The sequence below is a fragment of the Balaenoptera musculus genome, chromosome 3 (assembly GCF_009873245.2).
Source record: "Balaenoptera musculus isolate JJ_BM4_2016_0621 chromosome 3, mBalMus1.pri.v3, whole genome shotgun sequence".
NCBI classification, from domain to species: domain Eukaryota; kingdom Metazoa; phylum Chordata; class Mammalia; order Artiodactyla; family Balaenopteridae; genus Balaenoptera; species Balaenoptera musculus.
Window position 1 is genome coordinate 150,368,863 of NC_045787.1, and position 22,175 is coordinate 150,391,037.

The window sequence follows — 22,175 nt, forward strand, 5'->3', positions numbered from 1 at the left end:
TGAAGGTTGTGCGGAGAACGGATGGGGGTGGGGGCAGAGGTGTGGTCTGTATGACGATTGCGCAGAAGACAGAGGAGCCAGGTTAAGCCAAGGTCTGCGGAGGTGGCAGCTCTGGACTGCTGGGTCTTGTCCCCTGGGAGGTGAAGAGCAGGGGATAGAGCGATGGACTAGAACTTGGAAGCCAGGCTTGGGTGGGGCAAAAGAGGCGGAGTCTGAAGGGGTGTGCCAGCCGGGATTGGGCTGGCCCCCTAGGGTGCTCGGCGCATTTGGGTTCGAGGAGTGGTCTCCAGGTGGGCGGGATGCTGTGCCACCCGCTATCAGGAGCTGGTCTAGGTCAGGCGGGACCAGAGATGGGCGGGGCGCTGGGCCTTTGCAGGCCAAGCAGCTGTCAGGATAGAGCTGGTCCAGGAGGGGCGGGGCCCGAAGTAGGTGAAACCCGAGGTGGGCGGGGCGTTGGGCCGCCCGCGGCCACGCCGCTGTCGCGGGTGCATTCCTGGCTCTCCGGCGGGGGGCTGAGCAGCTCCCGAGTGGAGTCTTCGGTTCCCCTGGGCGCGGGGGTAGGGGCTGGCGGGAGCTGGGACCGGGGCCACGGAGGACCCGGGTGAGTCGGAACCTTGTGCCGGGAGCGGGGCCATCTGGAGGTTCGAGGTGAGCCGGGACCCTGTGCAGGCCCAGGCTGCGCTCCCAGCCGCCAGGGGGCGAGCGGCGGCGGGGCTCCGGGAGCTGACCCCTCCCAGCACTGGGAACCTGGGCGTCCGCTCGGCGAGGGGGTGAAGGGGACGGTAAATCAGTAACCCGCAGCGCACACAGGGCCTTTTGTCCCGCTCCGTCCAAAGAGCACCCAGGCCGCGGAGCTGGTTACTCATTGCCCACCGGGGCGGGGGCGGGCCAGCTGTCCCTGCAGCTCCCTTCAGGACCCGCTGACAGGCACTTCCCCTCAAGGTGGCCGGGTAGGTGTGGAGGAGGAAGAGCGCGCTGGTCCCGCTGCTGCTGGACCGTCTGCGCGCCCCGAATAGAGATGAGGAAGTTGAGGCTCCGAGAGGTGCAGTCATTTGCCCAGGCTCCCCAAGCGCTTGAGTGCGAGAGGCTGGAGAACACAGGACTACTTTATGCCAGAGTCAGGCCCTTCGACCCCACGTGCAGGGCAGTCGGTCGGTCAGCTGCGGCAGGTGACCCGACTAAGGTTCTGAGGTCAGGGTAGCCTGGGGGTGGGAATAAAATCCCTGGGCCTCCCACTCCACTCCCAACCCAGAGAGCTGCCCTCCCTGCAGAGCAGAGCAGAGTGAGGGGATTTCACAGAGACGGGGCAATGGAAACCGGGGGTGGGCACAGAGACAGTGGCATCTGAACCAGCTGGAGAAGTGGGGGCAGAGAGGTATGGGCAAGAGAGAAGACATGCCCGGTTTGGAAAGCCAATGGCTTCCCAGTGCTGAAGAAGCTGACTGTGCAGCCAATGAGATTGACAAGGGCAGGGAGGGAGGCCTTGGATGCTGGATAAACAGTGTGGACTGGATCCTGCTGCACACAGGCAGCCATTAAGGGCTTGTAAGCTGGTGGGTGTTGGGGGGTGGGGGGCGGAACATGGCAGACTTGTAATTTTTAAAACACTGCTGGAGAACCCAGGGAGACGTTTGCAAAGGCCCAAGCTAGAGATGACCATAGCGTGCTCTGGGTCCAGGCAGGGAAGGTGAGATGGACTAGAGAGGGATTGGACAGGTTGTGCTCCAGCTGCGGGGGCAACCCAGGGAAGAAGCAGTTCAAAGGGGGAGATAATGGCTTTGGCCAGGACAAGCTAAGTGTCCCCTGCCTCAGAACCAGAGCTGGACAGGGGGGCAGTGGCTGAGGAGAAAGGGTGCAGTGGAATTCCCGGGCAAGGTGGATCCAGAGACACCAGTGCCACCTGACTGTTACCCAGCCCCAGGTGACAGCCAGTAAGCCCCTGGGACTACACTAGTCACCCTCTTCCCCTGCCAGCTGAGGCTCAGTTTTGAGTGTTCCTTTCAGAGGATGGAGACATCGTTGGTGGCGTTTGGAGGAGGGTAACTAGATGGGGTGGGAGTGTACATCACACCTGACAGGAACAGCACCCGCAGCGGAGGTGGCTGGCCGAGAGCAGACCAAGGGTGACAGTCATGGGGACGGGGAAGGGGAAGAAAACATTCCAACATTCTGTGTGCCCAGCCCTACATACATTCTCTTTTCTCCTCAAAGCAGTCCTGTGAGGACAGCAGCCCAGAGAAGGACAGGGACTTGCAAGTTGGTAAGAGTCAGGATTTGAAGTTGGCTCTGTCAGACACTGGAGTCTACATTCTTTACAAGAGCTTGTGTGCCTCTGACGGAGCTGTGGGGACACAAAAAAACAGAGGTAACCCCAGAATGCAATTCTGGTTCAGAATGAGGAAGAACTTTTGCTTGCCATAGAATGTACTGCCTTGTTAGTAGTGAGCACCCTGCCACTGCAGGTATCCAAAGCTGGTCATGGAAATGTCAGCAATGCTGTAAGGAGCGGGGGTCAAATCAGATAACATCCAGATGCTGAAGTTTGGCCTTGTATTATATTTCAGATTTTTTTTTCGGGGGGGTTGCTCTTCAGTAATAAATTCATTTATTCAGCAAAAAATAAATTGTGTGTGCTGAGAGAGAGCAGAATACGTGTCTCCATTCTCTGCTTCCTTCTAAGGAAAGAATCCCAAGCCTGCCCTTTTTGTGAACTTGTGCCGGGGTCTCAGCAGGACCCAAGGAGAGCAGGAAGCCCAGCCCCGGCCCCGCACCACACAACCTACTGTGGGGAGGCCTTGGGCTCTGACAACAGCAGAGCTGGTTCTAGTCTCTGCCCTGACGCTGCCTAGCAGGGGCTTGGACAAGTCGGCATTTCTTGTCTCAGTTTCCTCATCTGCAAGATAGCGGCGTAGCGCCAACAAAGGTGCACGTCTAGCACGAGTTCTTCGCCCTCTCTGTTTCAGGAAGGCAGTCAGTGGGAGGCCCAGCCTGGGTCCCTGTGAGCAGCAGGAAGGAGATGCGGCTGCTGTTGGCCCTGTTGGGGGTCCTGCTGGGGGCACCTGGGGCTCCAGCTTTGTCCCTTGAGGCCTCTGAGGAAGCGGAGCTGGGTATGGCCTCTAAGATGGGAGAGGGTGGCAGGGGTGGGAAGAGTGGGCATCAGGAGGGGGCTGCTGGCTGAGCAAGGCTGGAGAAGATCCTGGCCCAGGCTCTGAGGAGGTGGCAGCAGGGCAGGACCAACCACTGAGACTCAGTGTCTGGCTCCCAGCAAGCATCCACCTATCTCTGTGTCCACAAGAGAGACTGGCCTTGCAGGGTGCAGGGCCCTGAGGTGGGCCGCAGAGCTGGTGGTGAGCCCCTTGGCTGTGTGTGTGTGCGTGTGTTGTGTGTGTGTGTTCTGTGCGCTGGGTGTGTGGCTTGGGAGGCCCAGCCAGCATGTGTGGTGTATGCACTATGAGTGTGATGTGCCCCAGAGGTGTAGGCGTGTGCCCTATATGTGGCACCTGTAGCATGTGCCTTGTGTGTATATGTGTGTTTCTTGGACGGTGGCCTGTCCTGTCCAGCATGTGTGCTACGCACCGTGTGTGTGAAGTGCACCAGAGGCGTGGCATTTGCCCTGCACATACCGTCTGTAGCATGTGGTTGTGTGTACGTGGAGGAGCAGCGGTGTCCAGCATGTGTCGAGGGGTGCTCCTGCCGTGAGTGTGCAGCATGTTCTCTGTATGCAGGGGGCTGACTCAGCTCACTGACCTCTGCCCTCGGCCCACAGAGCCCTGCCTGGCCCCCAGCCCGGAGCAGCAAGAGCAGGAGCTGACTGTGGCCCTTGGGCAGCCTGTGCGGTTATGCTGTGGGTGGGCTGAGCGCAGTGGCCACTGGTACAAGGAGGGCAGTCGCCTGGCACCTGCTGGCCGGGTACGAGGCTGGAGAGGCCGCTTGGAGATCGCCAGCTTCCTACCCGAAGATGCTGGCCGATACCTCTGCCTGACACGAGGCTCCATGCTTGTCCTGCACAACGTCACCTTGGTTGTGGATGGTAAGGGGGTCTGGCAGTGGCTAAGGGGTTCCTGGGGAGAGAAACTCTCTGTCCTGGGCCTCAAATGCCTCCCTCTGTCCCTGACATAGACTCCATGACCTCCAGCAATGGTGATGAGGACCCCAAGACCCACAGAGGCCCCTCGAATGAGCACATTTACCCCCAGCAAGGTCAGTGTGACTCCTCAAGGACTCATTCCCCTGCCTTCCAGCTGGTCACTGAGAAGAGATCTGTGTGTAAACAGGTGGTCCTCCTGAGGGCACTGAGTTCTCCCTTCCCCTCCCCGCCAGCACCCTACTGGACACACCCCCAGCGCATGGAGAAGAAACTGCATGCAGTGCCTGCCGGGAACACCATCAAGTTCCGCTGTCCAGCTGCAGGCAACCCCACGCCCACCATCCGCTGGCTCAAGGATGGACAGGACTTCCATGGGGAGCATCGCATTGGAGGCATTCGGGTGAGTGTCCGGGTTCCCCCACCGGTCCCCTCAAGTCAAACCCACAGTTCTTTCTCTACTGAGGAAGGCAGCTGCAGGGCCCCAGAAGGAGCACTAGACTGTGGACTTGGACAGCTCTGGTTCAAGTTCCCACTCTGCCACTCTCTGGCAAGTGACTTAACCTCTCGACCTTAGCAACTCCATGTGTAAAGTGGGAAGGATCACTGACCAGCAGGTATTAATATGCTTTAGCAGCTCATTCTCATGATGAGACCCTACAGGGTCAGTTCCAGGCTCTAGTCTCAGAGGAAGCTGAGACTCAGAGAGGGCAAAAACTGGTTCAAGGTGGCACAGCTCAGAAGAAGTAGAGCTAAAACTCAAGGACTCGAACTCACGGCTCAGATACTTCTTGGGGCCTTCTCCTTTGTTCCAAGGTCCCTAGCCTTGGCGTGGCCTCCCCAGGGCCTAGAGAGCTTGAGAAGACCCCCGCGGGCAGAATATAGCCTCCTCATGCTCTGGTCCCCTGGATGGGCATGGTTCGGTGGCCCCTCATGGACACTTCTCCTGCTCCCAGCTGCGCCACCAGCACTGGAGCCTGGTGATGGAAAGCGTGGTGCCCTCGGACCGTGGCACATACACCTGCCTTGTGGAGAACTCTTTGGGCAGCATCCGCTACAGCTATCTGCTGGACGTGCTGGGTGAGCGGGCGGGCGGGCGGGCAAGGCGGTGTCAGGGTGGGAGCCCTGACCCTGCCCTCAGGTGGGACCCAGTCTGGCAGGCAAGATGGACTTTTAGATGACTCACTCAAGCTACTCAAATTGCCCAGGTGGGTCCAAGAGAAGCACAGGGGATAATGTGGGCTTGGAGGAGCAGGGCTCGGCTGAGGGGAAACATGGGAAAGACATCTAGGCAGAGAGCACAGGCTGAGTAAAGGCCCTAGGCATAAAGAACACAATGCATTTGTGCGGACGTATATGCCTGGGGTGTGGCCTTTAAGCAGAGAGCCAGGCCTGGAGGGTTTTTGAGTGCTAGGCTGAGAAGTTGTCCTTGACCCCAAAGGCAATGGGGAACCATGGAAGGTTTAAACAGTGTAAGAAGGGGATGAACAAGGTCTGAGCTGAGTATCAGGAAGGTCCCTCCCTTGAGCTGGGTGGGAGGCTGGAGGCAGGTGACCAGGGTGCTTCTGTGGGTGCCTGGTCAGGGCTGACGGCCCGGCCCCGCCCCAGAGCGGTCCCCGCACCGGCCCATCCTGCAGGCAGGGCTCCCAGCCAACACCACAGCTGTGGTGGGCAGCGACGTGGAGCTGCTCTGCAAGGTGTACAGCGACGCCCAGCCCCACATCCAGTGGCTGAAACACATTGTCATCAACGGCAGCAGCTTCGGTGCCGATGGCTTCCCCTATGTGCAAGTCTTAAAGGTCCAGTCCCTGCCGGCACCTGACTCTACCATTCTCCCACGGGTGGTAGGGAGTGGTCCCCAGCTCCCTGCCTGGCCGCAGTGTGGCCCCAGGCCCTGCTGTGACCCCTGAATGTGTCCCCCTTCCCCAGACAGCAGACATCAATAGCTCGGAGGTGGAGGTCCTATACCTTCGGAATGTGTCTGCTGAGGATGCAGGCGAGTACACCTGCCTGGCGGGCAACTCCATCGGCCTTTCCTACCAGTCAGCCTGGCTCACGGTGCTGACAGGTGAGCTCCTGAGGGGGCCAGGAGAGGCTGCGGGATTCTGCTGTGGTTCCACAGGGCTGTGACCTGTTGGGTAGATAGTCTTCCTTGGCCTGTGGGGTCTGGATTTGGGATGTGGTGTGTGGATTTGTGTGTTTGATTCTGCTTGTAGCGGTCCCTCTATGCGTGTCCACATGTGACTGTCCGTGTGACTCTCTGGGGTGTGGGTATGCGGGACGGGGTGTAAATGCAGTTTTCTTGGTGTGTGTCCCTATGTATGTTGGGAGCCATGAGGGCCTCAGTTAGAGGGAGTGGGGCCAGCCATCTGATCACTGACTGGTCAGTTTCTGTCTGTGTGTATGTCTCTCTGTGGGCAGAGGAGGATCTCATGTGGACGGCAACAGCGCCTGAGGGCAGGTACACGGACATCATCCTGTACACATCAGGCTCTCTGGCTTTGATGGTGCTCCTGCTTCTGGCCGGGCTGTATCGCAGGCAGGTGCTCCTCGGCCGGCACCCCCGGCAGCCTGCCACTGTGCAGAAATTGTCCCGCTTCCCTCTGGCCCGACAGGTACCAACCATGCTGTCCCCACCTCTGTGTCCCCGTAGTGAGGCTCTGGGCCGGCTTTCCTGCCTCAGCTTGGCTTCAGCAGACAGACCAGGTCTCTCACTTTGCAGTTCTCCCTGGAGTCAGGCTCCTCAGCCAAGTCAAGCTCGTCCCTGGTGCGGGGTGTCCGTCTCTCCTCCAGTGGCCCCCCCTTGCTTGCGGGCCTCGTGAATCTAGACCTACCTCTCGACCCACTGTGGGAGTTCCCCCGGGACAGGTATGCAGTGCCGAGTGAGGGTGGGGCTCAGACTCTGGGCAGGAATGATGCCCTGATGGCGGAGGCCTCGTCTCTCATCTGCAGGCTGGTCCTGGGAAAGCCCCTGGGTGAGGGCTGCTTCGGGCAGGTGGTGTGTGCAGAGGCCTTTGGTATGGACCCCATCCGGCCTGACCAAGCCAGCACTGTGGCCGTCAAGATGCTTAAAGGTGAGTTTGGCAGCCTGGGGGAGATCCGGTGGCCTTGGGAGTAACAGACGGGGCTCTCAGTGCTAGCGGGTGAGCACTGAGGGCCAAGAGAGGCTATCCGATCCCACCCGTGGGCCTGGGGCCCAACTCTGCTGCTGAGCCTGGCAAGTCATTTCTGAGCTTCAGTTTCCTCACGTGTCACATTGGGTAAATAATAGTCCCTGCCTCCCAGCGCAAGGTTTGTGGAAAGTGCCTGGTGCCTAAAGTCTTAACCATTGGGATGATGATGACTACAAGGGTTTAGGGTGATGGGTTTGATACCCCGTGTCAGCCTTGGCCTCAAATAACCTTGTCAGCCTTGAAGGCCTCCACCTCATTCCCCCATGATTCCCCCGCAAATCACACCCTCAGCCTCCCCCAGGCCCTTCCCAGGTCTGTCCCCCTGTGTTCACCACTGTCTTGGAGAACAGCCCAGGCAGCCACCCCAAGGGGCTCAGAGCACACCTGGGACCCACCATCGGGGCCTCTTGCTGCTGTTCCCCAGCCCCCTCTTTAAGAGCAGCCCAAACTGCTGTTCTGCTCCCCCCGGCCCCTCCTCTCTGCACAGCTGGGGCCACCTGGCACTTTCTGGGAGGCAGGGATTGAGAAATGTGCATTGTGAGGTCTGGTGGGGAGGGTATGTCATTGGCCCAGGGCCACAGGTCAGCCCTGGGGGCTCAGCCCCTGGTCCTTAGCCTTCTCAAAAGAAGCTGGAGCAGTGCCTTCCTGGCCTCCCCATCTGCGCCCCACTGGCAGCTCCCTGAATTCCCAGGCCAGATGGAGGCCAGGCCTTGGTCAGACAGACCTCAGGTCGCCAGCCCGCTTCCTGCCCCCGGGAGTTCTCACCCCATTCAGGGAGTAACACCAAGCCCTCCAGACAGAGAGCTTCCTTCCTGTTCAGAGCTCTTCCCTCTCTCTCCTGTTTCCTGGTCCCACTCACTGGCAGGCCTACCACTTTTATAGTTTTTTTGTTTTTTGTTTTATTTATTTATTTATTTATTTTTGGCTGTGTTGGGTCTTCGTTTCTGTGCGAGGGCTTTCTCCAGTTGTGGCAAGCGGGGGCCACTCTTCATCGCGGCGCGCGGGCCTCTCACTATCGCGGCCTCTCTTGTTGCGGAGCACAGGCTCCAGACACGCAGGCTCAGTAGTTGTGGCCCACAGGCCTAGTTGCTCCGTGGCATGTGGGATCTTCCCAGACCAGGGCTCAAACCCATGTCCGCTGCATTAGCAGGCAGATTCTCAACCACTGCGCCACCAGGGAAGCCCCCCTACCACTTTTAGATCCTTGATCTTGTTGCATCCTTGCAACTGCTATGAGAGTAGGGCACGATCCATTGTCCCGTTTCATACAGGATGATCCTGAGGTTCAGAGAGGTTAAGAGATTGTTTCAAGGCCACACAGCCTAGCAGGAATTCAGGCCCAGACCTTCCTGACTCTGAGTCCAGGGCTCCGTGTCCTGTCCCCAACCCAAAGTCTCGCTTATGTAGTCACCCTGGCTGTCATCCTTACAGACAATGCCTCCGACAAGGATTTGGCAGACCTGGTCTCTGAGATGGAGGTGATGAAGCTGATTGGCCGACACAAGAACATTATCAACCTGCTGGGTGTCTGCACCCAGGAAGGTGGGGTGGGGCAGGGCTAGGGACGGGGACGGTTGGGATGCGGAGCCACAGCCTCAGTAGCCTCCCTGTACCCCTCGCCTCTGTAGGGCCCCTGTACGTGATTGTGGAGTGTGCCGCCAAGGGAAACCTGCGGGAGTTCCTGCGAGCCCGCCGCCCCCCAGGCCCTGACCTCAGCCCTGACGGGCCTCGGAGCAGCGAGGGGCCACTCTCCTTCCCTGCCCTGGTCTCCTGCGCCTACCAGGTGGCCCGGGGCATGCAGTACCTGGAGTCGCGGAAGGTACAGGCAGCGGGCAGCACTCTGGACCACTCCAACTGCCCCATCCCCACACTTTCCTGCCCTGCATTAAATGCCCCAACTTCTCCCTCCCCTTTTTCATTACCCTGTGTTCCTGAGTCCTTCTGTAACCCCTCAGTCCTTCTGTACACAGTTGACACCGCATATCCCCATTCCTTCCTCACATACTCCCTACCACACAGGTAGGAAGAGGCAGTGCAGGAGAGAGGGTGTGGGCCCTGAAGTTAGTTGGCTTAGGTTTCCCCTCTGTGAATCTTGACTTCCTCATCTGTAAAATGGGTGGATGATCCCTACCCCCAGGGTTACTGTGAGGTCCTGTGTGCCTAGCTTCCAGCTGTGTCCTCATAAACCTAAGATCCCTGCCCTGCCCCCAGTGCATCCACCGGGATCTGGCTGCCCGCAACGTGCTGGTGACCGAGGACAATGTGATGAAGATCGCTGACTTTGGGCTGGCCCGCGGCATCCACCACATTGACTACTACAAGAAAACTAGCAATGTAAGGGAGGCAGGGCAGAACTCAGTAGGGGCGGGGCACCGGGACCTGTGGGACTTAGCAGCAATGTGCACTCTTCTCCCCTCCAGGGCCGCCTGCCTGTCAAGTGGATGGCACCTGAGGCCTTGTTTGACAGAGTCTACACACACCAGAGTGACGTGTGGGTCCTAGAAGCTGGGGCCTGGGGTGTCTGCAGGCGATCATTATCCTACCCCACAGAAAGGGCAAAGCTCTTGCCCAGGGTCGCACAGCCCTGGGACCTGAATGGGACTAGACTCTAAAAGAAACCTTAATCCCAACCCCCATGGTGGATCATAGCTGTGGGGTCCGCCATCCTAGTCCCAGGGGTAGGGAGTGAAGCTGTGCCCTGCTGAGCCTGGGTTCTGCCTCCAGGTGGTCATTTGGGATCCTGCTGTGGGAGATCTGTACCCTCGGGGGCTCCCCGTACCCTGGCATCCCAGTGGAGGAGCTGTTCTCGCTGCTACGGGAGGGGCATCGGATGGACCGGCCCCCACACTGCCCCCCAGAGCTGTGAGGCCTCACCCCACTCTACCCCGCTTTCCAGTCCTTCGCCTCTGCCCTGACCTTGACCTCAGGGCCTGGCCATAGAGAGTGGTTAGCACTAACTCACTGTCACCACCTCCTCCTCAGCCCAGCAGGGAGGTCCTGGCCTGGTACCCTTCCACTGAATGGCCTCACTTACCCCATGTCAAACCCTACCCCTTCCTCACACCCCCCACCCAGGGCCGTGAGGTCCCCGCTCACCCAGGCCTGAGGCTCCTTCTGACGCTCCCCCACACCTCTCCCAGGTACGGGCTGATGCGTGAGTGCTGGCACGCAGCACCCTCTCAGAGGCCCACTTTCAAGCAGCTGGTGGAGGCACTGGACAAGGTCCTGCTGGCCGTCTCTGAGGAGGTACTGTGCCCCTGTTGTCCCAGGACCCCCCTGTGCCCACTGCCCTCTGGGCCTTGTCCCACCTGACCACCAGGGCTGACCAGCACTGTTCCCCGTAGTACCTCGACCTCCGCCTAACCTTTGGACCCTACTCCCCTGCTGGCGGGGACGCCAGCAGCACCTGCTCCTCCAGCGACTCTGTCTTCAGCCACGACCCCCTGCCCCTGGGGCCCAGCCCCTTCTCCTTCCCTGGGGTGCAGACATGAGCAGGGGCACAAAGTTGTATGGGCAGGCCGGCCAGCAGCCTTGGGCCTCCTGGCTGAGCCGCAAGCTGGTGGTGCTTGACCTTGGCACCCCCAGGCCCTGACCTAAAGCTACTGTCCCAGATCTCTGGTTCTGCTTTGGGGAGGTCTGTCTTTGGTCCTGGGGTCCCTAGTTGAGACTCCTGCTCTGGCCTCTGGGTCTCAAGCCAGAGTTCAACCCCAGTCTCAAGGCCTTGCCCTTGCCTTGGAATCATGGCCCCAGTGTTCTAATGGCTTGTTAAGGTTCTGCTTGGCCTCCTGGGCCTTGGCACTCGGTCCTTGTTACAGGGCTTTGGTTGGACCTGGGCTTTGGTTGGACCTGGCTGTAAGGCTGTCCTAAATCTCCCCACTTCCCTACACCAAGAAAGGTCTTGGGCCTCTGAACCCCATTTCCCCAGGCCTCCCCTGCCTCCCCTCTGCTGCTTATCCCAGCATCTCGGTGGAAGGAGCACTGGCCCCTTTGCTAGCTGAGAGGCTGGAAGCCTGCCAAAACACAGAAGCAAATGGCCTTTTATAAATTATTTTTTTTTTGCAATAAACCACTGTGTGCCTGCCTGGTGTCTTCCCTGCAGCGGGTGGAGGGGGAACAGAGTGGAGAGATCCCCGAGCTGGGAGTTTTGCCTGGGTGACACAGACTGAGGGCTCCATGCCCGGCCGTGGGTTTACATCCACCTCCAGCTGCCTCAGGGTGGACCCAGGAGCCTGTGTGAACCTCTGTCTTAGTCTGTCTTACCAGCACCATCTTGTATATGTGATAGTGTGAACGAGCGCTAACGGGCAGAGGAGTCCACACGGCACCACCCACTTGGCAGGACTCCTGTACCCTCTGCATATGTGTATGTGTGTGCGTATCCTGGGACTGTCCCCAAGGGAGCTGGCAGCACCCCTCCCCCATCTGCTCAGCATTAACCAAGCTGACCGTTAACACAGCGTGAAAGCCTGAAACTCAGCTTCGAGGCTGCTGCCCGCTCCCACGCTCTGCGGCTCAGGCTGGGGGCTTGTGGAGGCTGTGCCCGCCCCGTCCCACCCTGGCCAGTTTCCCAGGCAACAGCTGGTTGCCGCCTGGCTGGGCTGCAGCTGTCTCTGCCTGCCTGGTCCTCGCCTGGGGAGGCCATCATGGCCCTGTTCTCAAACACCCTCTTGGGGGTGGAGGGATCAGCTTCCCAGGGCTCTGAGCCTGGAACCTTCTCCAGCTCCATCCCAGTGGTTACTGCTGCTCTTCAGCCCCTGAATCACAAGGAGATAACAGACCCAGTGCCTGGTGCTCTTTTCTGCCCTGCCGGAACAGGGGTGCCCATCCAGGACACATCATTTGTGGAAGCTGCCTGGATTGCCCCCATGGCCTCCCAGGGGGTGGTGGCCGAAAGTACATACAGGGTCAGAAGGGACTGGATTTAAGGATTTGGGACTGGGGCCATCCTGGAAGACTGAGCAGCAGCTCATGGCCATGCTTCTCTTCCTACTCCAGGTCTCCTGACACACCCACTGTGCCCTCTCTGCTTCACCGTGTCCCAAATTGAACTACTCATTTTCCCCCCAAAACTGTACCTCCTCCAGGACGCCCCATCTCAGAGAAAGCACCAGGCCTAAACCCAGGGAGTCATCCCTGACCTCTTCCTTTCCCTTAGGAGCCCTGTTCCCTAATGGATGGAGACAACACTGGACTTGGAGCCAGGAAGTTCAAAGCCTGCCACTTCCAGTGCGCCAAGGCCAGTGCTCTCACTTGTTTGAGTGTCACTCTCTTTGCCTATATGAATGGGGTGCTCCTGCCTTGCCTACCTCCCACGGCTTAGGGTTTAGGATGAAATAGGTCTTGGATGAGCACATGCTTGGGGAAGGACGCCCTGCAGAGTTCACACGGGTCATGCCAAGTGTTTCACTAAGAACAGGTGCTTGGGGCTTCCCTGGTGATGCAGTGGTTAAGAATCCTCCTGCCAATGAAGGGGACACGGGTCTGAGTCCTGGTCCAGGAAGATCCCACATGCTGCAGAGCAGCTAAGCCCGTGCGCCACAACTACTGAAGCCCGTGTGCCTAGAGCCCATGCTATGCAACAAGAGAAGCCACTGCAATGAGAAGCCCGCGCACTGCAACGGAGACCCAACGCAGCCAAAAATAAATTAATTAAATTAATTAATTAATTAAAAAAAAAAAAACAGGTGCTTGGCCTTTGCGGTGGCCCTGAGTGTCCCCCTCCCCGCCCAAGGTCTCCTCCATCCCTTTCCCTCCCATTCCCTTGCAGGTGGCTCTACAGGCAGCTTCCAGCTCTTGGCTTATGCTCCCCCTGCACTCAAGAACTCCCTCTGGCTCCCTGGAGTTCCCCCAAACTTTCTGACTGAGCCCCAATTCCCACTGGGGTCACTGGCCAGTGACTGTGTCCTTCACCAGCCTAGCCAATCACAGGAGAGGCAGATCCCTCAGAGCCTGCCTGGGGAAGAAAAGGGTTGGGAGGCTAAGAGCAGTGTGTAAGGACAAGAGGGTGACAAATGAGAACCCCCACTTTCCACTTTCCCACCGTGAGGCCACTGCTGTGCCAGGCTCAGCCACCCACCACTCTCCCTCACCACAGCCTCGCCAGATAAAGGTTAGTATCCCCAATTTAATGGTAGAGAAACTGAAGATGTGATGGGCACAGGGTCAAAAGGATTAGGGTCTAAGGAAGGAGATGAGTTGATCTCCCCAGCCCAGGTTCCCGGCAGGTCCTGTATACGTGGGAGACTCATCAGAGTGACAGGGGCAGCTGCCGCCTGGTAGATCCTGGGGTCCAAGAGGGGCTCAGCTGCCCACCCTGTGCCCCCTCCCTGCTAGCATCCCTGGCAGGCACGTGCTTACTGGGGCCTTTCCACATTCCTCACAGCCCATGTCAGAATGAGACAGATGCTACTAATTCCCCCGTGCAAGCTTTGCTGCTCCATCTCCCCTCCCCCAAGCCTGCTCTGGGCATCATGGCAGCATGTGGAGCCTGACCCCCCTTGGTCTGCCTGGGTTCTGAGCAGCTTCCTAGCTAGTGACGCCCGCCTCAGGAGCCTTTCCGAAAAGCACTGGGTCACCTCCGGGCTCTACCACTTGCTGGCTGCTTGTGTCAGTCAGGGCTCTGGTGGGAGCAACAGATAGACAGCCACTCAGATGTCAGAAGCCAGAGCCAAGGGGCAAGAGGCTGCTGGGGGGGAATCAGCGCCTGGGAGGGAGGGGCAAGCTGGCCACAGTGTGTGTGTGTGTGTGTTGCTGTGACTGAAGTTACCCTCTCTGAGCCTGAAACACAGGAACGACAACATGCCTTGGGGAGTGGTTGTAAATGTTCAGTCAAAAATGGCTGTTGCATGGGGATTAGGAGGGAATGGCCCCCAGGCCTGGGTTGCCATGATCTCATGCCCTCTTTGTGGCAGCCCTTCCCAGGAAAGCATTCTTGTCCCCATTGCCCAGATGAGGACACTGAGGCTCAGCAGGAAGTGACTGGCCCAAGGTTACATGGGGGCAAATGGCAGAGTTGGTGCTTGGGACCAGGTGCCTGTCCCACTGCAAGGATCATTCCCAGAGCCCTGGTGGCCCAGCCATTCCGAGGACCAGGAGAGGCTCTGCATTTCCATGAAGAAGAGGATACCTGTTAATGGAATATCCATGCACACTGGTGGATGGTCATTCATGACACCCAAGCACAGAGCTGCTGGGCCCAGCACTTTGAGCTCCAGCCCTATGGCCTCCATCCCTGCCACCTCAGGGCCCTCACATGGGCTGTTCCTTCTGGGGGACACTCCTCTTCCCCCCCTCACCCGGCCAAGCCCCACCTGCCCTTTAGATCTCACTTAAACCTCATTTCTTGGGGCAGCCTCCCGAGGACCCCTTCCAAGTTGGGCCCCCCCTTCGTGCTGAGCCCTCCTATTCAGAGGCTCTCATTGCTATAGAGAAGGATGCCCACAAGAGTCTCCTTCCCCCAAAGTGTGATCCCCAGGAAGCAAGCACTGTTTTGGTAGTTTTTTTTGTTTGTTTGTTTTATAAATTTATTTACTTTATTTATTTTTGCCCGCGTTGGGTCTTCGTTGCTGTGTGTGGGCTTTCTCTAGTTGTGGCGAGTGGGGCCTACTCTTCGTTGTGGTGCACAGGATTCCCATTGCAATGGCTTCTCTTGTTGTTGGGAGCACGGGCTCTAGGCGCACGGGCTTCAGTAGTTGTGGCACACACGCTCAGTAGTTGTGGCTCGCGGGCTCTAGAGTGCAGGCTCAGTAGTTGTGGTGCACGGACTTAGTTGCTCCGCGGCATGTGGGATCTTCCCAGACCAGGCCTCGAACCTGTGTCCCCTGCATTGACAGGCGATTCTTAACCACTGAGCCACCAGGGAAGCCTGCTTTGGTAGTTTTTAAATCAGTAGTTCTAAAATTTTAGCATGTATCGGAATTACCTGGAGGGGTTGGATTGCTGGGTCCCACCCCAGAATTTTGTATTTGGTAGGTATGAGGTAAAGCCTGGAAATCTGCATTTCTAGCAAGTTCCCAGGGGATGCAAATGCTGCTGGGCGGGGGCCACACTTTGAGAACCACGTTTTAAGGAGGCATTCCGTGTTCATGGTTTAAATAACTGAAACAAAAACTTCAATGGCACAAAAGGTTTTCAGTGAAAAACTACCCCCTTGTACCTACTCTCTCTGCTCCCCAGGGAAAACTGCCTCCATTTTCCAAGTCATCTGGCATTGCCCCCTTCCCCTGCCTATGTTCATGTAGCCCTTGATCCAGGTTAGCGGTTACTGTCCTTGCCCTCCCAACTCCCACCCAGGGCAGCACCAGGCAAAAGTGAGGCAAAGTAAAGAGTTGAACAAAGGGAGGGATGTAGGAGACCCACTCTCAGGTACAGACACACTCAGGTGTGCGCCGCCACTGCCCGCCCCTTCCCACACTCCGGGACCCTAACTGGGAGCCCCCCTCCCACCCTGCCACCTGCTGTCGGATTTAGCCTAATCCCAGAGTATGTGTGTGAGGCAGCTGCAGCTCCCTCTGGGGGGAGAGGGCCCCCCTCCAGAGGAAATCTCCTTTTATTCTTTTGCTACCGAAATCTGACCTTCATCGGCACCTGGGCCCCAAGGCTGGGGCCTGTCCCCAAGAAGTGGCTGAGGAGATGGCGTGAAATTGCCAACAGCTGAATTCACCCTGCCTTTCCCTGCTTCCTCTCCTACCCAGTCTCAGCTCACATGCCACAGCACCAGCCCCTTCCAGGCCCCCTAGTGCCAACCTCATGTTCTTGTGCTGGTACTTGGGGCCCAGCCTGACCTGGCCCTACTGATCGCACCCGCTGACCCTGCGGCATATGGCTGTGGGCTTCTCGCAGCTCTCGAACCTCCAGACCATCCTTGTTCCCTTCAGGGCTTGGCTCAGCTATCACCTCCTCCAGGAAGTCCACGCTAATCTCACAGCACAGCCTAGGCATTCTGCCTCTATGCACAACTGGAACAACCCATTTATGGCTCTCTCTGTCTCACTCAGGGCAGGAGCCTCATGGGCTCCCCCTCTAAGTCAGGTCCAGTGCAGGGCAGGCCCACAAAGGTTTGTCAAACAACTGAATGACCTGGTAAGGGCGATGATAAGGCTCCTGGTCAGAGAGGCCCTTTCCTTTAACACCTGAGACCCCTATGAAATCAGGTCACAGGAGAGGAGGGAGCCCTTGGATCCTGGGGGACTGAGATTATTATAATTGCTGGGGGACCCACTGCGTGTGCTGAGGAAGGCTTCACCTCACATAGCTGAGCTTCCGCCTCTATGGCGTGGTCCCTTCCAAGCCACCCCTGAAGGCAGACAGGCTAGAAATAAATGATGGATAGCATGGAATTCTCTAGAACAGCACTGTCCAGAAGAACCCTCTGCAGTGATGGAAATATTCTCTATCTGTGCTGTCCAATACGGTAGCCACTGGCCATGCGTGGCTACTGAGCACTTGAAATGTGGCTTGTGTGACTGAGGGATTGATTATTTTATTGTAATTAATTTAAATATAAGTTTAAAGAGCTGTGTATTGACAGGACAGCTCTAGAGCCTTCACAAAGGGGCTCTAAGCGTTCTGACGGGGAATTTGCTCTGCGTTACACTGCTGAGGGGAAAATTCAAGATGAAGCAGCACACGCGTGTCCCTGTGAAACATGTACCTGCAGTTGTAGGGATGCAATCGCTTGGGAAGGGTGGGCAGGTGGTCACCATGGCTGCTTCTGGGGAGGGGAACTAGGTGGCTGGGGTCAAGGAGGGAGGAGACCTTTGTTTCTTTTGATTTTTGTACCTGATATGTGTATTATTTATTTACAAAAATTGAAAATTGAAATTTTTTTGAAAAAAAAAGAAAAGAGGGAATTCCCTGGCAGTCCTGTGGTTAGGACTCTGTGCTTTCACTGCTGTGGGCCCAGTTTCCATCCCTGGTTGGGGAACTAATATCCCACAAGTTGCACGGCGTAGCCAAAAAAATAAATTAATTAAGAGAAAAGAAAAGAGAAAATACCAGAGAAGAAAAGTATCCCCTCTGAGTACACACCAGTTTCCAAGGCTGCCTGGCCCAAACCTCAGGCTGCCCCAGAGCCAGTTTCAGAGCTTCCAGGGCCCAGCGCCCTCCTACACAGCCACACTGTCCTCTTGCCACTTCACACACCAGCCCAGGCTGAACCCAGGCCCACGGGACGAAGCCTGAACTGACCCCTGCCCACTCCCCAAACTCCTCGCATACCCCTCCCCCATCGATTCTCCAGCTCCAGTGAACTTCTTTCTGTTTTTCCACCATCCCAAGTTCATGAGAACCTCAGGGCCTTTTACTTGCGGGTCTCTGCTTGGAATGCTAGTCCACTGGTGCTTCTGGCTGGCTGTCAGAACAAAGGTCATCAGGACTTCGCTGGTGGTCCAGTGGTAAAGAATCCGTCTTCCAATGCAGGGGACGCGGGTTTGATCCCTGGTCAGGGAACTAAGATCCCACATGCCGTGGGGCAACTTACCCTGCGCGCCACAACTACTGAGCTCTTGAACCTCAACTGGAGAGCCTGTGTGCCACAGCTACAGAGCCCACATGCCCTGGAGCCTGTGCGCCACAGCTAGAGAAGAGAAAACCTGCATGCCACAACTAGAGAGAAGCCTGCATGCCTCAACGAAGAGCTCGCACACTGCAACGAAATATTCCGCATGCCTCATCGAAGATCCTGCGTGCCGCAACTAAGACCCAACACAGCCAAAAATAAATAAATAAATAATAAACAAACTTTTTTAAAAAGTCAAACACAAAAAAGTGATATAGGGCTTCCCTGGTGGCACAGTGGTTGAGAATCCGCCTGCCAATGCAGGGGACACGGGTTCGAGCCCTGGTCCGGGAAAATCCCATATGCTGCAGAGCAACTAAGCCCATGCACCACAACTACGGAGCCTGCGCTCTAGAGCCTGAGAGCCACAACTACTGAGCCCGTGTGCCGCAACTACTGAAGCTTGCATGCCTAGAGCTCGTGCTTCGCAACAAGAGAAGCCACCGCGATGAGAAGCCCGTGCACTGCAACGAAGAGTAGCCCCGCTCGCCGCAACCAGAGAAAGCCCACGCGCAGCAACAAAGATCCAACGCAGCCAAAAATAAATAAAATAAAAAAAAATAAATATTTTTAAAAGTGATATAAATTATTAAAAAAAAAAAAAGAATGAAAGTCATCTCCTAAGAGTGGACTCTCCTGACTGCTCTGGCCAAAGTACCCCCCTCTGTTATTCCATATTTTAGCCCCTGTTTGTTTTCTTCTGTAATTATCTTAATTGCTCACTCTTTACTAGCTGCCACCTCACTAGAAGGCGAGCTCTGAGAAGCCGACTGTCCCGTTCACAGTTGTACCTGAATGTCGACAACGGGGTCTGGCGCATGGTAAGTGCTCCCTAAATGTTCACGGAATGAATACGTGTTGAATAAATTTCTCAGATTCAAAATTTAAATTCCAGGCTGGTGAGCTGATCTCAAAGAGGCTTCCCAGCCCCTTTAGGAGCTAAGACAGTGCCCCCCAAAATACACACATAGTCTTGGACCACAGTGATGAGCCCTACAGTATCCACCAAGGGATGGTCGACCCTCCTCTCACCCTCTGATGTGGGGCTGGGAACCCCAAGAGGGCTCAGGACCATCACTGCCCTTACAGCACCTAGGCTCAGGGTGTCTGCCTGTAAGCCAGCATTCTCCCACGCTGTGTCAGGACAGCATGGGGCATCTAAGGAGGGCCTGCAAATCCACAAGGAAAAGACACCTCAAAATACTACAGGGACTTCCCAGGTGGTCCAGCGGTTAAGACTCTGTGGTTCCACTGACCAGGTTCGATCCCTGGTCAGAGAATTAAGATCCCTGTGGCCGTGCGGTGTGGCCAAAAATTAAAAAAAAAAAAAAAAATGCTATGGTGAGGGTATGATGAGGTGATTGAATGACAAGGAAATCAGAGGTTAGCAAGCTTATGAAGAGACCCTGAAACTCAAGAATTATGCAAGAGATGCTCTCACTTTGCACTTATCAGACTGGCAAAAGTTAGCAAGCTAGAGAATGCCAGGTGTTGACAGGGATATGGGGGGCCCACCTGGACTGTGGGTGCAGCTATCCCAGAGCCACCTGGGAGCTTTCAGCTAATTATATAAACGAATGTTCTATGATCTAGCAATTTTTCCCTGAATATATACCACCCCCTTCCCCAAATCCTCACACAGGACCACATGGGGAAGTTTGGAGGAGGGGTTGGAGGCAATCTGGAGTCCATCACTGGGAGATGGATGGATTACACGTGCAGAGGACCCAGTGGATGCACAGCCATGTGAAGGGACCTCAGAAGCCTAGTGCTGAGTGGAAAGGGTAAGAAATGTAGTGAGCTCAAAAGCATAAAGCCATTTGCACAAAAGAAATGAGACAGAGAACACACACAAATGACACAGAGAACACACATGTTACAAGAACACACACAAAACCATTAGCACGGCTGCCTGGGGCACAGGGAGATAAGAGTGGGGAATGAGGCCCAAAGGGAATTGAAAAGCAAACAAAGGAATGAAGCCCAGGAATGAAGCCCAGGAGCAACGTACACCCAGGGCAGGGGTCAGTGATGCTTTCCAGAGGAGGTGACGTGGGTGACCAAGTTGAAGAAGAAACCACAGAAGAGGGCCGGAAGGCACAGTAAATCAACAAACGTTTATTGAGCACCTACTATATACCAGGTGCCATTCTAGTCGGTGGTTATACCCTGTGATGAAGACAAGCCCCTGCCCTGAGGAGCTGGAAATCTAGAGGTGGGGACAGACATTAAATAAACACCCAGGAAAGCGTTGACTATAATTAACACAGACTCTGAAGATCGATTGGCTGCAGCTGTGAATGTCTACCATGGGGACTGATCCTGATCCGACCCAGGGAAGGGCTCCACGAGGAAGTGACATGTGAGTTGAGGGAGGGGAGCACTTGGGCTTGTGATGACTGGGCAGAAAAGCATTCCAGGCAGAGGGAACTGTCTGCACAGAGGTCTGGAGGCAGGCAGGAGTGGGGAGAATCTGAGCCACTCCAGTTCGGCCAGTGGACAGAGCACACACAGAGTTAGGGAGGACATGCTGCCAGATGAGGCCACACCACAGAGTGCCTTGCAGGCTTCGGATTTCACTCCCAGAGGAGTGAAGAGACCAGAGAGTGAGGGGCTACTAGCGCAGATGTGGGGAGATGGGCGAGGGGACTTTTTTTTTTTTTTTTTTTTAATTTTTTTTATTTATTTATTTATGGCTGTGTTGGGTCTTCGTTTCTGCACGAGAGCTTTCTCCAGTTGCGGCGAGCGGGGGCCACTCTTCATCGCGGTGCGCGGGCCTCTCACTATCGCGGCCTCTCTTGTTGCGGAGCACAGGCTCCAGATGCGCAGGCTCAGTAATTGTGGCTCACGGGCCCAGTTGCTCCGCGGCATGTGGGATCTTCCCAGACCAGGGCTCGAACCCGTGTCCCCTGCATCGTCAGGCAGATTCTCAACCACTGCGCCACCAGGGAAGCCCGAGGGGACTTTTTTAGTGTCTGGTTAGAGCTGGAAACTGGGACAGCACCCCCAAAGGACACATGTGGTCTCCCAAGGTGATGGAAGTAATGAGTTCCAGAGCATCCACAGAGGGACTGTCCATTTCCCCTCCCATCCTCTGGCCTGGGACCAGCACCGTCCTGCACAGCCACATTGCAGGCCCCCATGGTGGCCAGGCGATGGAAAGAAGTGAAAATTGAAGGATGTCTTTAGAATAAGAGGGCTTGCTAATGGTGGCGGGGGGGAGAGGAAGGTGGTCAAGAACTTGGAGGTTCTTGGGCAATGGCCAGGAGCTGGGTAAACAGGCTGGGTCCCTGTGAGTGTTTCAGGGGCCTGACGATGGGCTGCATGGAAGAGGGTGAGGCACACAATGGTGAAAATCTAAGTCAGAATGACGTAACCTGCTTGACCCTGAAAAAAATCAAATGGGAGCCAGTACCACCCCAACTCCCCCGTCCTGTGACTTGCATCCCAACCACCCCTTGGGCCCTTGGCCTCCTCCTCTCCTTCCCTCACTCACCTCTTCTTTCCTCTTTGGTCTCTGCACCCTGGGAGGGGTCTCCAGAGCAGGGAACAGGGTGGAGGGGACACGCTGGGGTGATGGTGCCACCTCCTGGAGGCCACAAGAAATGTAGCATCCCGCTTCAGCCTCGTGTTGGGTGTGGCTGGGGCCTTAGACTGTACCCATAGAGGTTTTAGGTGGGGATCCTGTGAAGAGATGTCTTTCCTTGCTGGTGATCACGTCATTCCTGGAGGACTGTTCAGTTCTGGGTGCTCCATTTTTCAGAGCGGTGCTGATATGCCCTCTCTACCCTACCCAGGGGAACTGCTGTAACCACCCCTGCTCAAAACCCTCCCACTGCCCTCGGAACTGGGGTCCAAGCTCTTTAGCACAGCACGTAAGGATTTGACCCTGGCCTTAGGCATGCCTTGTTCCTATTAGCTTCAATCCCTACCTGTCCCCCTCCCCCAACACATGCAGCTCCATCTCTTTACACAGGTTGTTCTCTCTTCCCTACCAGTTTTCCAAACTCTACTCCTCTTTCAGGTCTCAAATTCTCCATTCCTCTCCCCAACCCTTAGACCTTCCAGCACCTCCACATTAACTACGCAAAGAGAGGAGGGAAGAGTGTTTCAGTCTATGGGAACAGCATTTGCAAAGGTCTAAGGTGGCTTCGAGGAGATGGGAAGGGCCAGAGACCAGAGAAGGTGACAGAGCTGGTAGGGCTATAGCAACTGACCACACATGGCTCACGGGCAGTGGTGAGGGGCTGAGTCCCCAGCGAGCAGTGGGAGGACAAGATCTTCAGCAGCAAAGGACACGATCAGATGTGTGTTTGGAAAGGCCAACACGAGGTTGCCCAGTGGGAAAGGCACTGGAAAG

At 56.4% G+C, this 22,175-nt stretch overlaps 1 protein-coding gene across 10 annotated transcripts; it reads left to right on the top strand.

Moving 5' to 3' along the window:
• Positions 1-489: 489 nt before the first annotated feature.
• Positions 490-12,696, top strand: FGFR4 (fibroblast growth factor receptor 4). 10 transcript variants are annotated; one of them, XM_036848972.1, is made up of 19 exons: positions 499-648; positions 2,212-2,365; positions 2,964-3,107; positions 3,767-4,030; positions 4,120-4,200; positions 4,321-4,487; positions 5,041-5,164; positions 5,693-5,883; positions 6,014-6,152; positions 6,506-6,699; positions 6,807-6,952; positions 7,037-7,158; positions 8,689-8,799; positions 8,886-9,076; positions 9,469-9,591; positions 9,678-9,748; positions 9,982-10,119; positions 10,398-10,503; positions 12,413-12,696. In XM_036848972.1, the coding sequence occupies exons 3-19, from the start codon at positions 3,017-3,019 to the stop codon at positions 12,575-12,577; spliced, it is 2,424 nt and encodes an 807-aa protein (XP_036704867.1). In that variant the 5' UTR covers positions 499-648; positions 2,212-2,365; positions 2,964-3,016; the 3' UTR covers positions 12,578-12,696. The 10 variants fall into 10 exon arrangements, with proteins under 10 accessions (XP_036704876.1, XP_036704867.1, XP_036704871.1 ...); XM_036848976.1 differs by having other exon boundaries at positions 2,212-2,260; XM_036848973.1 differs by having other exon boundaries at positions 2,215-2,365.
• Positions 12,697-22,175: the final 9,479 nt, after the last annotated feature.